This window comes from Columba livia, chromosome 32, assembly GCF_036013475.1.
Source record: "Columba livia isolate bColLiv1 breed racing homer chromosome 32, bColLiv1.pat.W.v2, whole genome shotgun sequence".
Classification (NCBI taxonomy): Eukaryota; Metazoa; Chordata; class Aves; order Columbiformes; family Columbidae; genus Columba; species Columba livia.
In genome coordinates this window covers 125,148-140,062 of record NC_088633.1, presented here as the reverse complement: position 1 = coordinate 140,062, position 14,915 = coordinate 125,148, and the positions used below count along the sequence as shown (strand labels likewise).

General features: G+C 55.6%; 1 protein-coding gene across 1 annotated transcript in view; it reads left to right on the top strand.

Moving 5' to 3' along the window:
• The first annotated feature begins 574 nt into the window (after window positions 1-574).
• Window positions 575-14,915, top strand: part of DHX16 (DEAH-box helicase 16) — a 68,354-nt gene continuing 54,013 nt past the window's right edge. Inside the window, 5 exon segments of the mRNA XM_065044079.1 lie at window positions 575-820; window positions 1,495-1,724; window positions 3,509-3,662; window positions 5,216-5,272; window positions 8,665-8,919. Of these exon segments, the coding sequence (XP_064900151.1) occupies window positions 617-820; window positions 1,495-1,724; window positions 3,509-3,662; window positions 5,216-5,272; window positions 8,665-8,919 (900 nt within the window). The 5' untranslated portion in view covers window positions 575-616.

The following is a 14,915-nucleotide window of genomic DNA, read 5'->3' as shown; positions in this document are numbered from 1 at the left end:
GTTGTTTTTTTGTTGTTTCTTTGGCTTTTTTTTGTTTCTTTTTTTGTTTCTTTGGCTTTTTTTTGTTTCTTTTTTTTGTTTCTTTGATTTTTTTTTTGTTTCTTTTATTTTTTTTTCTTTGGCTTTTTTTTATTTCTTTGGTGGTTTTTTTTTGTTTCTTTGTTTTATTTTGTTTCTTTGGCTTTTTTGTTTTATTTCTTTGTTTCTTTGGCTTTTTTTGGTTTTTTTTTGTTTGTTTCTTTGAATTTTTTTTGTTTCTTTGTCTTTTTTTTGTTTATTTGTTGTTTTTTTTGTTGTTTCTTTGTCTTTTTTTTGTTTCTTTGTTTTTTTTTTTTGTTTCTTCACATTTTTCATTTGTTTCTTTTTCTGTTCTTCATCTTTTTTTCCCCATTTTAATTCCTCTTGCCTTTTTCTCCATTTTTTGCCGCCCTCCTTTCACGTTTTTACGGCGCGCTCATTTTTTCCCGCGCTTCTCCCCGCATCATTACGGTACCACGGCCCCGCGCCTGCGCGGCGGCGGGAACTCAGCGGCGAGGGGGCGTGGCCACCCGGCCCGCCGCGCGTTCTGATTGGCTGCGCGGCCCATCCGGCCGGGCAAGGGGAAGGCGAAGCGGCCATGGCGGCGGCGCTGGAGCGCTGGGTGTCCGGGCAGCTGCAGGCGCTGCTGGGGCTGAGCGGCCGCCACGTCCCCGCGTTCCTGGTGGCGCTGGCGCGGAGGAGCCGCAGCCCGGACGAGCTGCTGGAGCGGCTGCGGGAGACGGAGGCGCTGCGGGTGGAGGAGCCGGGGGTCCGCCAGTTCGCGAGGGAGCTGTGGGACAAGGTGGGCGGGGTTTGGGGGGAGGGGGCGGGGCTTGGGGAGAGTGGACGGGACTACTGATGGGGCGTGGCTTGAGGACCGGAGGGGGCGTGGCTTTGAGGGCAGGTGGGGGTGTGGTATGCGAGTAAGCGGGGCCGTGGCTTGGCGCCCCTTGGGGGCGTGGCTTAGCGGCCGGTGGGCGTGGCTTGCGGCAGGTGGAGGCGTGACTTGCAGACCGGTGGGGGCGTGGTTTTGAGGGCAGGTGGGGGGCTGGTATGGGGGTGAGTGGGGGCGTGGCTTGATGCCCATGGGGGGAGTGGTCTGGCGGCCGGTGGGGGCTTGGCTTGATGGCTGGGGGCGTGACATGTGGGGTGGCAGGGGCGTGGCTTGTGTTTATAGAGGGCGTGGCTTGGAGTCTATTTGGGGCGTGGCAATGAGGGGCGTGGCCAGTGGGAAATATAACCAATTGGGGTGTGGCCAATGGGGTTGTGACCAATGGACGGCGTGGCCAGTTGGGGGTGTGGCTAGTGGTGGGTGTGGCCAATGGAGATGTAACCAATGAGGTTGTGGCCAGTGGGAGAAGTAACCACTGGGGGTTGTGGCCGCTGGAGGGTGTAGCCAATGGGGATGTAGCCAATAAGGGTGTGGCACATTTGGGGCGTGTCCGTGGGCGTGTCCCGACGTGTCCCCGCCCCCAGGTCCCCCGAGCGACCCCGTCGGAGCCCCCGGGCCGGGCGGCCGAACGGGCGGCGCTGGAGCTGCGCAACCGCCAATACCAATTGGTGGAGAGCGATGACGAAGGGGCGGAGCCAACGGCAGGCCCCACCCCCAACATGGCCGCCAAGCGGCGCCGCCACCTGCGAGCGCGACGCCCCGAATCCCCCGAGCCCCCCGAGACCCCTGAGACCCCCGGGACGTCGACAGCACCGTGAGTCGCATCAAATTGGGGGTCACCCCAATTTATGGGGGGTCTTGGGGTCCCTATTGTCCCCTGGGGGTGCTGGTTGGTGTTGGGGTCCCCCCAGTTCTTGGGGTCCCCCCCAAATTCTGGGGGTCTCGAGGTCCCTTCCCAGGCATCCTGTTGTCCTTTGACACCATAGAGGACCCAGGCGTCCGGGTGCTTTTGACCCCATAGAGGACCCAGGCGTCCGGGTGCCCTTGACCCCATAGAGGACCCAGGCATCCGGGTGCCTTTGACCCCAGAATGGACCCAGGCGTCCGGGTACCCTTAACCCCATAGGGGACCCAGGCGTCCGGGTGCCTTTGACCCCCAGAATGGACCCAGGCGTCCAGGTGCCCTTGACCCCATAGAGGACCCAGGCGTCCGGGTGCCTTTGACCCCAGAATGGACCCAGGCGTCCGGGTGCCTTTGACCCCATAGGGGACCCAGGCGTCCAGGTGCCCTTGACCCCATAGAGGACCCAGGCGTCCGGGTGCCTTTGACCCCAGAATGGACCCAGGCGTCCGGGTGCCTTTGACCCCATAGGGGATCCAGGCATCCGGGTGCCTTTGACCCCATAGAGGACCCAGGCATCCGGGTGCCCTTGACCCCATAGGGGACCCAGGCGTCCGGGTGCCCTTGACCCCATAGGGGACCCAGGCGTCCGGGTGCCTTTGACCCCATAGAGGACCCAGGCGTCCGGGTACCCTTAACCCCATAGAGGACCCAGGCGTCCGGGCGCCCTTGACCCCATAGAGGACCCAGGCGTCCGGGCGCCCTTGACCCCATAGAGGACCCAGGCGTCCGGGCGCCCTTGACCCCATAGAGGACCCAGGCGTCCGGGCGCCCTTGACCCCATAGAGGACCCAGGCGTCCGGGTGCCCTTGACCCCATAGGAGACCCAGGCGTCCGGGTGCCTTTGACCCCAGAATGGACCCAGGCGTCCGGGTACCCTTAACCCCATAGGAGACCCAGGCGTCCGGGTGCCCTTTGACCCCATAGGGGACCCAGGCGTCCGGGTACCCTTAACCCCATAGGGGATCCAGGCGTCCGGGTGCCTTTGACCCCATAGGGGACCCAGGCGTCCGGGTGCCCTTGACCCCATAGAGGACCCAGGCATCCGGGTGCCTTTGACCCCAGAATGGACCCAGGCGTCCGGGTGCCCTTTGGCCCCCTAGAGGACCCAGGCGTCCGGGCGCCGTTGACCCCAGAATGGACCCAGGTGTCCGGGTACCCTTAACCCCATAGGGGACCCAGGCATTTGGGTGCCCTTGACCCCATAGAGGACCCAGGCATCCGGGTGCCTTTGACCCCAGAATGGACCCAGGCGTCCGGGTGCCCTTGACCCCATAGAGGACCCAGGCGTCCGGGCGCCCTTGACCCCATAGAGGACCCAGGCGTCCGGGCGCCCTTGACCCCATAGAGGACCCAGGCGTCCGGGCGCCCTTGACCCCATAGGGGACCCAGGCGTCCGGGCGCCCTTGACCCCATAGGGGACCCAGGCGTCCGGGTGCCTTTGACCCCCAGAATGGACCCAGGCGTCCGGGTGCCTTTGACCCCCAGAATGGACTCAGGCGTCCGGGTGCCCTTGACCCCATAGAGGACCCAGGCGTCCGGGCGCCCTTGACCCCATAATGAACCCATGCTCACTGACCCATTTTTAGTGTTTTTCACCCCAAACTGGGTGTTTTTCCCCTTCCGAACCCCCCGTTTTCTCAAAACTGCATTTTTTGGTGTTCACTGACCCATTTTTTGTGGTTTTCACCCCAAAGCGCCCCCGCCGAGGACCCCGAGGACCCCGATTCCGACGGGGACGCGTCGGAGCGCGAGCGGCTGCGGGACCTGGCGGAACGAGACGCGTTCGCCGAGCGGCTGCGACAGCGCGACCGCGACCGCACCCGGCACCCGGGACACCCCCAAAACAAGGTGAGGGGTCCCCCAAAATCTGGGGGGGGTCCTGGGGGCTTTTGGGGTGTCCTGGGGGTTCCTGGAGCATCTGGGGGGCCCAAGGGATTTGGGGTCTCTGGGTGTGACCGGGACTGGACCCGGCACCCAGGACACCCCTAAAACAAGGTGAGGGGTCCCCCAAAATCTGGGGGGGGTCCTGGGGGCTTTTGGGGTGTCCTGGGGGTCCCTGGAGCATCTGGGGGGCCCAAGGGATTTGGGGTCTCTGGGTGTGACCGGGACTGGACCCGGCACCCAGGACACCCCTAAAACAAGGTGAGGGATCCCCCAAAATATGGGGGGGGGTCGTGGGGGGTTTTGGGGTGTCCTGGGGTGATTTGGGGGGATTTAGGGGGTCCTGGGGGATTTGGGGTCTCTGGGTGCGACTGGGAATGGACCCGGCACCCAGGACACCCCTAAAACAAGGTGAGGGGTCCCCCAAAATCTGGGGGGGGTCCTGGGGGCTTTTGGGGTGTCCTGGGGGTCCCTGGAGCATCTGGGGGGCCCAAGGGATTTGGGGTCTCTGGGTGTGACCGGGACTGGACCCGGCACCCGGGACACCCCCAAAACAAGGTGAGGGATCCCCCAAAATATGGGGGGGGTCGTGGGGGGTTTTGGGGTGTCCTGGGGTGATTTGGGGGGATTTAGGGGGTCCTGGGGGATTTGGGGTCTCTGGGTGCGACTGGGAATGGACCCGGCACCCAGGACACCCCTAAAACAAGGTGAGGGGTCCCCCAAAATCTGGGGGGGGTCCTGGGGGCTTTTGGGGTGTCCTGGGGGTCCCTGGAGCATCTGGGGGGCCCAAGGGATTTGGGGTCTCTGGGTGTGACCGGGACTGGACCCGGCACCCGGGACACCCCCAAAACAAGGTGAGGGATCCCCCAAAATATGGGGGGGGTCGTGGGGGGTTTTGGGGTGTCCTGGGGTGATTTGGGGGGATTTAGGGGGTCCTGGGGGATTTGGGGTCTCTGGGTGCGACTGGGAATGGACCCGGCACCCAGGACACCCCTAAAACAAGGTGAGGGGTCCCCCAAAATCTGGGGGGGGTCCTGGGGGCTTTTGGGGTGTCCTGGGGGTCCCTGGAGCATCTGGGGGGCCCAAGGGATTTGGGGTCTCTGGGTGTGACCGGGACTGGACCCGGCACCCAGGACACCCCCAAAACAAGGTGAGGGGTCCCCCAAAATATGGGGGTGTCCTGGGGGGTTTTGGGGTGTCCTGGGGGTCCCTGGAGCATCTGGGGGGCCCAAGGGATTTGGGGTCTCTGGGTGTGACTGGGACTGGCCCCGGCACCCAGGACACCCCTAAAACAAGGTGAGGGGTCCCCCAAAATCTGGGGGGTGTCCTGGGGGGTCTTGGGGGTTTTGGGGTGTCCTGGGGGGATATGGGGGGGATTTGGGGTCTCTGGGTGCAACCAGGACCAGTGAAGGCTCCATTGGGGTCCCCATGAGTCTGGGGGGTTCCAGAGGATTTTGGGGTCCCTGGGTGGGTTTTGGGGTCTCTCAGTTGATTTTTGGGGTCCCCTTTTCCCCCCCCAGGCCTACGAAGAAGCCCAAAAACGCCTCAAAATCGCCGAGGAGGATCAAAAAAAGATGGTGAGCCCCAAAATCCCCCAATTTCCCCCCAAAACCCACGCTCGTTTCCATTTGTTCTTTCATCTTGACCCCCTGTTTTGGGGGTGAGTTTTGGGGTTTCATTTTCATTTCCCTTCGGGTTTTTCTTGGGGGGCGTTTTTAATGTTTCTTTGGGTTTTTGGAAGTTTTTGGTGGTTTCCTTTGGATTTGATTTGCGAAATTTTGTTACCCGTTGGATTCCCCGTTGGATTCCCCATTGGATTCCCCATTGGATTCCCCATTGGATTCCCCATCCATGTTACCATTGGTTTTCCCATTCGTTTTCCCATCCATTCTCCATTCATTCCCCATTGGATCCCCCACCCATCCCCCACCCATCCCCCATTCATTCGCATCCATGTTCCCATTCATTCCCATTCATTCCCATTCATTCCCATCCATTCCCATTCATTCCCATCCATTCCCCATTCATTCCCATCCATGTTCCCATTCATTCTCCATTCATTCATTCCCACCCATTCCCCCACCCATTCCCCCACCCATTCCCCCACCCATGTTCCCATCCATCCCCCACCCATCCCCCACCCATCCCCCATTCATTCGCATCCATGTTCCCATCCATCCCCCATCCATCCCCCATCCATTCCCATTCATTCCCCGTTCATTCCCATCCATGTTCCCATTCATTCCCCATTCATTCATTCCCACCCATTCCCCCATCCATCTCCCATCCATTCCCCATTGGATTCCCCATCCATGTTCCCACCCGTCCCCCACCCATCCCCCACCCATCCCCCACCCATCCATTCCCATCCATTCCCATCCATTCCCCACCCATCCCCCACCCATCCCCATCCATTCCCCATTCATTCCCATCCATGTTCCCATTCATTCCCCATTCATTCATTCCCACCCATTCCCCCACCCATTCCCCCACCCATTCCCCCACCCATTCCCCCCATCCATCTCCCATCCATTCCCCATTGGATTCCCCACCCATTCCCCACCCATTCCCCACCCATTCCCATCCATGTCCCCATCCATGTCCCCATCCATGTCCCCATCCATGTCCCCATCCATGTCCCCATCCATGTCCCCATCCATTCCCCATCCATTCCCCATCCATTCCCCATCCATTCCCCATCCATTCCCCATCCATTCCCATTCATTCCCCATTCATTCATTCCCACCCATTCCCCCACCCATTCCCCCACCCATTCCCCCACCCATTCCCCATTGGATTCCCCATCCCTGTGCCCATCCATGTTCCCACCCATCCCCCACCCATCCCTCATTCATTCGCATCCATGTTCCCACCCATCCCCCACCCATCCCCCACCCATCCCCCACCCATTCCCATCCATTCCCATCCATGTTCCCATTCATTCCCCATTCATTCATTCCCACCCATTCCCCCATCCATCTCCCATCCATTCCCCATCTCCCATCCATTCCCCATTGGATTCCCCATCCATGTTCCCATCCATTCCCCATTCATTCATTCCATCCATTCCCCATTCATTCATTCATTCCCCCATTCATTCCCATCCCTGTTCCCATCCCTGTTCCCACCCATCCCCCGTTCGTTCCCCGTTCGTTCCCCGTTCGTTCCCCATTCATTCATTCCCATCCATGTCCCCATCCATGTGCTCATTCATTCCCCATCCATTCCTCATTCATTCCCCATTCATTCATTCCCATCCATTTCCCATTCATTCCCATCCATGTCCCCATCCATTCTCCATTGGATTCCCCATCCATTCCCCATCCATTCCCCATCCATTCCCCATCCATTCCCCATCCATTCCCCATCCATTCCCCATCCATTCCCCATCCATTCCTCATTCATTCCCCATTCATCCATTTCCCATCCATTTCCCATCCATTTCCCATCCATTTCCCATCCATTTCCCATCCATTTCCCATCCATTTCCCATCCATGTCCCCATCCATGTCCCCATCCATTCCCCATTCATTTGCATCCATGTTCCCACCCATCCCCCACCCATCCCCCACCCATCCCCCACCCATCCCCCACCCATCCCCCACCCATTCCCCATTGGATTCCCCATTGGATTCCCCATCCATTCCCCATTGGATTCCCCATCCATCCCCCATCCATTCCCCACTGGATTCCCCATCCATTCCCCATTGGATTCCCCACCCATTTACCCACCCATTTACCCACCCATTCCTCACTGGATTCCCCATTCATTCCCCATTGGATTCCCCATCCATTCCCCATTGGATTCCCCACCCATTTACCCACCCATTTACCCACCCATTCCTCACTGGATTCCCCATTCATTCCCCATTGGATCCCCCATCCATTCCCCACCCATTCTCCATTGGATTCCCCATCCATTCCCCATCCATTCCCCATCCATTCCCCATCCATTCCCCATTGGATCCCCCATCCATTCCCCACCCGTTCTCCATTGGATTCCCCATCCATTCCCCATCCATTCCCCACCCATTCCCCATCCATTCCCCATTGGATTCCCCATCCATTCCCCATCCATTCCCCATTGGATTCCCCATCCATTCCCCATCCATTCTCCACTGGATTCCCCATTCATTGCCCTTTGGATTCCCCATCTGTTCCCCATCCATCTCCCACCCATTCCCCATTGGATCCCCCATCCATCCCCCATCCATTCCCCATTGGATTCCCCATGGGATTCCCCATCCATCTCCCATCCATTCCCCATTGCATTCCCCACTGGATTCCCCATCCATTCCCCATCCATTCCCCATTGGATTCCCCATCCGCTCCCCATCCATTCCCCACCCATTCTCCATCCATTCCCCATCCATTCCCCATTGGATTCCCCACTGGATTCCCCATCCATTCCCCATCCATTCCCCATTGGATTCCCCATCCGCTCCCCATCCATTCCCCACCCATTCTCCATTGGATTCCCCACCCATTCTCCATTGGATTCCCCATCCATTCCCCATTGGATTCCCCACCCATTCCCCATCCATTCCCCATTAATTCCCCATCCATTCTCCACGGGATTCCCCATTCATTCCCCATTGGATTCCCCAACCATTCCCCATTGGATTCCCCATCCATTCCCCTTTCATTCCCCATCCATTCTCCACTGGATTCCCCATTCATTGCCCATTGGATTCCCCATCCATTCTTCATCCATCCCCCATCCATTCCCCATTGGATTCCCCATCCATTCCCCATTGGATTCCCCATCCATTCCCCATTGGATCTCCCATCCATTCCCCATTGGATCTCCCATCCATTCCCCATTGGATTCCCCATCCATCTTCCATCCATTCCCCATTGGATCCCCCGTCCATCCCCCCACCCATTCTCCATCCATTCCTCACCCATCCCCCATCCATCCCCCATTGGATTCCCCATCCACTTACCCATTTCTCCCCCATTTCCCCAGATCCCGGAGCTGCGCAAGCGCTCGCGCCGCGAGTACCTGGCCAAACGGGAGCAGGACAAGCTGGAGGAGCTGGAGGCCGAGATCCAGGACGAGGAGCAGCTGTTCGGGGAGGCCGCGCTGTCGCTGCGCGAGCGCCGGGAGCTGCAGCGCAAGCGCCTCCTGCGGGACCTGGCGCGCCAGTACCAGCGAGCGGGCGAGCGCGAGCGCCTGGAGAAGAGCCAGCGCTACCGCATGCCGGAGGAGACGCGCGACAAGGTGGGGGCGCCATGGGGGCCCAAAATGCGCCTTTACGGGCCCAAAATGCGCCTTTACGGACCCAAAATGCGCCTTTACATGCCCAAAATGTGCCTTTATGGACCCAAGATGCGCCTTTACGGGCCCAAAATGCGCCTTTACGGACCTAAAATGCGCCTTTACGGGCCCAAAATGCGCCTTTACGGACCTAAAATGCGCCTTTACGGGCCCAAAATGCGCCTTTACGGACCTAAAATGCGCCTTTACGGGCCCAAAATGCGCATTTATGGGCCCAGAATCTGCTTCTACAGGCCCAAAATGCGCCTTTACGGACCCAAAATGCGCCTTTACGGACCCAAAATGCGCATTTATGGGCCCAGAATCTGCTTCTACAGGCCCAAAATGCGCCTTTACGGACCCAAAATGCGCCTTTACGGACCCAAAATGCGCCTTTACGGACCCAAAATGCGCCTTTACGGACCCAAAATGCGCATTTATGGGCCCAGAATCTGCTTCTACAGGCCCAAAATGCGCCTTTACGGGCCCAAAATGCGCCTTTACGGGCCCAAAATGCGCATTTATGGGCCCAGAATCTGCTTCTACAGGCCCAAAATGCGCCTTTACGGACCCAAAATGCGCCTTTACGGGCCCAAAATGCGCCTTTATGGGCCCAGAATCTGCTTCTACAGGCCCAAAATGCGCCTTTATGGGCCCAAAATGTGCATTTATGGGCCCAGAATCCTCTTTTATGGGCCCAAAATGCGCCTTCGTGGGCCCAAAATGCGCCTTTATGGGCTCAAAATGTGCCTTTATGAACCCAAAATGTGCATTTATGGGCCCAAAATGCGCCTTTATGGGCCCAAAATGCGCCGTTATGGGCCCAAAATGCACCTTTACGGGCCCAGAATCTGCTTCTACAGGCCCAAAATGCGCCTTTATGGGCCCAAAATGTGCATTTATGGGCCCAGAATCCTCCTTCATGGGCCCAAAATGCGCCTTCATGGGCTCAAAATGTGCCTTTATGGGCCCAAAATGCGCCTTTATGGGCCCAAAATGCGCCTTTATGAACCCAAAATGTGCGTTTATAGGCCCAAAATGTGCCTTTATGGGCCAAAAATGTGCCTTTATGAACCCAAAATGTGCATTTATAGACCCAAAATGTGCCTTTAAGGGCCCAAAATGTGCCGTTATGGGTTCAAAATGTGCCTTTATGAACCCAAAATGCACCTTCATGGGCCCAAAATGCGCCTTTACGGACCCAAAATGCGCCTTTACGGACCCAAAATGCGCATTTATGGGCCCAGAATCTGCTTCTACAGGCCCAAAATGCGCCTTTACGGACCCAAAATGCGCCTTTACGGACCCAAAATGCGCCTTTACGGACCCAAAATGCGCATTTATGCGCCCAGAATCTGCTTCTACAGGCCCAAAATGCGCCTTTACGGGCCCAAAATGCGCCTTTACGGGCCCAAAATGCGCCTTTACAGGCCCAAAATGCGCCTTTACGGGCCCAGAATCTGCTTCTACAGGCCCAAAATGCGCCTTTATGGGCCCAAAATGCGCCTTTACGGGCCCAAAATGCGCCTTTATGGGCTCAAAATGTGCCTTTATGAACCCAAAATGTGCATTTATAGACCCAAAATGCGCCTCTACGGACCCAAAATGCGCCTTTACGTGCCCAAAATGCGCCTTTACGGGCCCAAAATGCGCCTTTACGGGCCCAAAATGCGCCTTTACGGGCCCAAAATGCGCCTTTACGGACCCAAAATGCGCATTTATGGGCCCAGAATCTGCTTCTACAGGCCCAAAATGCGCCTTTACGGACCCAAAATGCGCCTTTACGGACCCAAAATGCGCCTTTACGGACCCAAAATGCGCATTTATGGGCCCAGAATCTGCTTCTACAGGCCCAAAATGCGCCTTTACGGGCCCAAAATGCGCCTTTACGGGCCCAAAATGCGCCTTTACGGGCCCAAAATGCGCCTTTACAGGCCCAAAATGCGCCTTTACGGGCCCAGAATCTGCTTCTACAGGCCCAAAATGCGCCTTTATGGGCCCAAAATGTGCCTTTATGAACCCAAAATGTGCATTTATAGACCCAAAATGCGCCTCTACGGACCCAAAATGCGCCTTTACGTGCCCAAAATGCGCCTTTACGTGCCCAAAATGCGCCTTTACGGGCCCAAAATGCGCCTTTACGGGCCCAAAATGCGCCTTTACGGACCCAAAATGCGCCTTTACGGACCTAAAATGCGCCTTTACGGGCCCAAAATGCGCCTTTACGGGCCCAAGATGTGCATTTATGGGCCCAGAATCTGCTTCTACAGGCCCAAAATGCGCCTTTACGGGCCCAAAATGCGCCTTTACGGGCTCAAAATGTGCCTTTATGAACCCAAAATGTGCATTTATAGACCCAAAATGCGCCTCTACGGACCCAAAATGCGCCTTTACGTGCCCAAAATGCGCCTTTACGTGCCCAAAATGCGCCTTTACATGCCCAAAATGCGCCTTTACGGGCCCAAAATGCGCCTTTACGGACCCAAAATGCGCCTTTACGGACCTAAAATGCGCCTTTACGGGCCCAAAATGCGCCTTTACGGGCCCAAGATGTGCATTTATGGGCCCAGAATCCGCCTTTATGGGCCCAAAATGCGCCTTTATGGGTTCAAATTGTGCCTTTATGGACCCAAAATGTGCATTTATAGGCCCAAAATGCACATTTATGGACCCAAAATGGGCCTTTACGGACCCAAAATGCGCCTTTACGGGCCCAAAATGCGCATTTATGGGCCCAGAATCTGCTTCTACAGGCCCAAAATGCGCCTTTCTGGGCCCAAAATGCGCCTTTAAGGCCCAAAATGCGCCTTTATGGGCTCAAAATGTGCCTTTATGGGCCCAAAATGCGCCTTTATGAACCCAAAATGTGCATTTATAGGCCCAAAATGCGCCTTTACAGACCCAAAATGCGCTTTTACGGGCCCAAAATGCGCCTTTATGGGCCCAGAATCTGCTTCTACAGGCCCAAAATGCGCCTTTACGGGCCCAAAATGTGCATTTATGGGCCCAGAATCCTCCTTTATGGGCCCAAAATGCGCCTTTAAGGGCCCAAAATGCACCTTTATGGGCTCAAATTGTGCCTTTATGAACCCAAAATGTGCATTTATAGACCCAAAATGCGCCTTTATGGGCCCAAAATGCGCCGTTATGGGCCCAAAATACACCTTCATGGGCCCAAAATGCGCCTTTATGGGCCCAGAATCTGCTTCTACAGGCCCAAAATGCCCCTTTACAGACCCAAAATGCGCCTTTACGGGCCTAAAATGTGCCTTTATGTGCCCAAAATGTGCATTTATGGGCCCAGAATCCTCCTTTATGGGCCCAAATGCGCCTTTAAGGGCCCAAAATGCGCCTTTATGGGCCCAAAATGCGCCTTTACGGGCCCAGAATCTGCTACTACAGGCCCAAAATGTGCCTTTATGGGCTCAAAATGTGCCTTTATGAACCCAAAATGTGCATTTATAGACCCATAATGCGCCTTTACGGACCCATAATGCGCCTTTACGGACCCAAAATGCGCCTTTACATGCCCAAAATGCGCCTTTACGGGCCCAAAATGCGCCTTTACGGGTTCAAAATGCGCCTTTACGGACCCAAAATGCGCCTTTACGGACCTAAAATGCGCCTTTACGGGCCCAAAATGCGCATTTATGGGCCCAGAATCTGCTTCTACAGGCCCAAAATGTGCCTTTACGGACCCAAAATGTGCCTTTATGGACCCAAGATGCGCCTTTACGGGCCCAAAATGCGACTTTACGGACCCAAAATGTGCATTTATGGGCCCAGAATCTGCTTCTACAGGCCCAAAATGCGCCTTTACGGGCCCAAAATGCGCCTTTACGGACCCAAAATGCGCCTTTACGGACCTAAAATGCGCCTTTACGGGCCCAAAATGCGCATTTATGGGCCCAGAATCTGCTTCTACAGGCCCAAAATGCGCCTTTACGGGCCCAAAATGCGCCTTTACGGACCCAAAATGCGCCTTTACGGACCCAAAATGCGCCTTTACGGGCCCAAAATGTGCATTTATGGGCCCAGAATCTGCTTCTACAGGCCCAAAATGCGCCTTTACGGGCCCAAAATGTGCATTTATGGGCCCAGAATCCTCCTTTATGGGCCCAAAATGCACCTTTAAGGGCCCAAAATGCGCCTTTATGGGCTCAAAATGTGCCTTTATGAACCCAAAATGTGCATTTATATGCCCAAAATGCGCCTTTATGGACCAAAATGCGCCTTTACGGGCCCAAAATGCGCCTTTATGGGCCCAGAATCTGCATTTACAGGCCCAAAATGCGCCTTTACGGACCCAAAATGCGCCTTTACGGACCCAAAATGCGCCTTTACGGGCCCAGAATCTGCTTCTACAGGCCCAAATTGTGCCTTTACGGGCCCAAAATGCGCCTTTCTGGGCCCAAAATGCGCCTTTATGGAGCCAAAATGCGCCTTTATGGGCCCAGAATCTGCTTCTACAGGCCCAAAATGCGCCTTTAAGGGCCCAAAATGCGCCTTTATGGGCTCAAAATATGCCTTTACGGGCCCAAAATGCGCCTTTATAGGCCCAAAATGCGCCTTTACGGACCCAAAATGCGCCTTTACGGACCCAAAATGCGCCTTTACGGACCCAAAATGCGCCTTTACATGCCCAAAATGTGCCTTTATGGACCCAAGATGCGCCTTTACGGGCCCAAAATGTGCCTTTACGGGCCCAAAATGCGCATTTATGGGCCCAGAATCTGCTTCTACAGGCCCAAAATGCGCCTTTACGGACCCAAAATGCGCCTTTACGGACCCAAAATGCGCCTTTATGGACCCAAAATGTGCATTTATGGGCCAAAAATGCGCCTTTATGGGCCCAAAATGCGCCTTTATGGGCCCAAAATGCGCCTTTATGAACCCAAAATGTGCATTTATAGACCCAAAATGTGCCTTTAAGGGCCCAAAATGTGCCGTTATGGGTTCAAAATGTGCCTTTATGAACCCAAAATGCGCCTTTAAGGGCCCAAAATGCGCCTTTAAGGGCCCAAAATGCGCCTTTATGGACCCAAAATGCGCCTTTATGGACCCAAAATGCGCCTTTATGGACCCAAAATGTGCCTTTATGGACCCAAAATGTGCATTTATAGACCCAAAATGCGCCTTTCTGGGCCCAAAATGTGCATTTATAGGCCCAAAATGCGCCTTTACGGACCCAAAATGTGCATTTATAGGCCCAGAATCCTCCTTTAAGGGCCCAAAATGCGCCTTTAAGGGCCCAAAATGCGCCTTTAAGGGCCCAAAATGCGCCTTTATGGACCCAAAATGCGCCTTTATGGGCCCAAAATGCACCTTTATGGGCCCAAAATGTGCCCTTATGGGCCCAAAATACGCCTTTATGGGCCCAGAATCTGCTTCTACAGGCCCAAAATGTGCATTTACAGGCCCAAAATGCGCCTTTATGGGCCCAAAATGCGCCTTTACGTGCTCAAAATGCGCCTTTACGTGCTCAAAATGCGCCTTTACGTGCCCAAAATGGGCCTTAATGGGCCCAAAATGCGCCTTTACGGGCTCAAAATGTGCCTTTAGGGGCCCGAAATGTGCATTTATGGGCCCAAAATGCACCTTCATGGGCCCAAAATGCACCTTCATGGGCCCAAAATGCACCTTTATGGGCCCAAAATGCACCTTTATGGGCCCAAAATGCACCTTTATGGGCCCAGAATCTGCTTCTACAGGCCCAAAATGTGCCTTTACGGGCCCAAAATGCGCCTTTATGGGCTCAAAATGTGCCTTTACGGGCCCAAAATGCGCCTTTATGAACCCAAAATGTGCATTTATAGGCCCAAAATGCGCCTTTACAGACCCAAAATGGGCCTTCATGGGCCCAAAATGCGCCTTTATGGACCCAAAATGCGCCTTTACGGGCCCAAAATGCGCCTTTATGGGCCCAGAATCTGCTTCTACAGGCCCAAAATGCGCCTTTA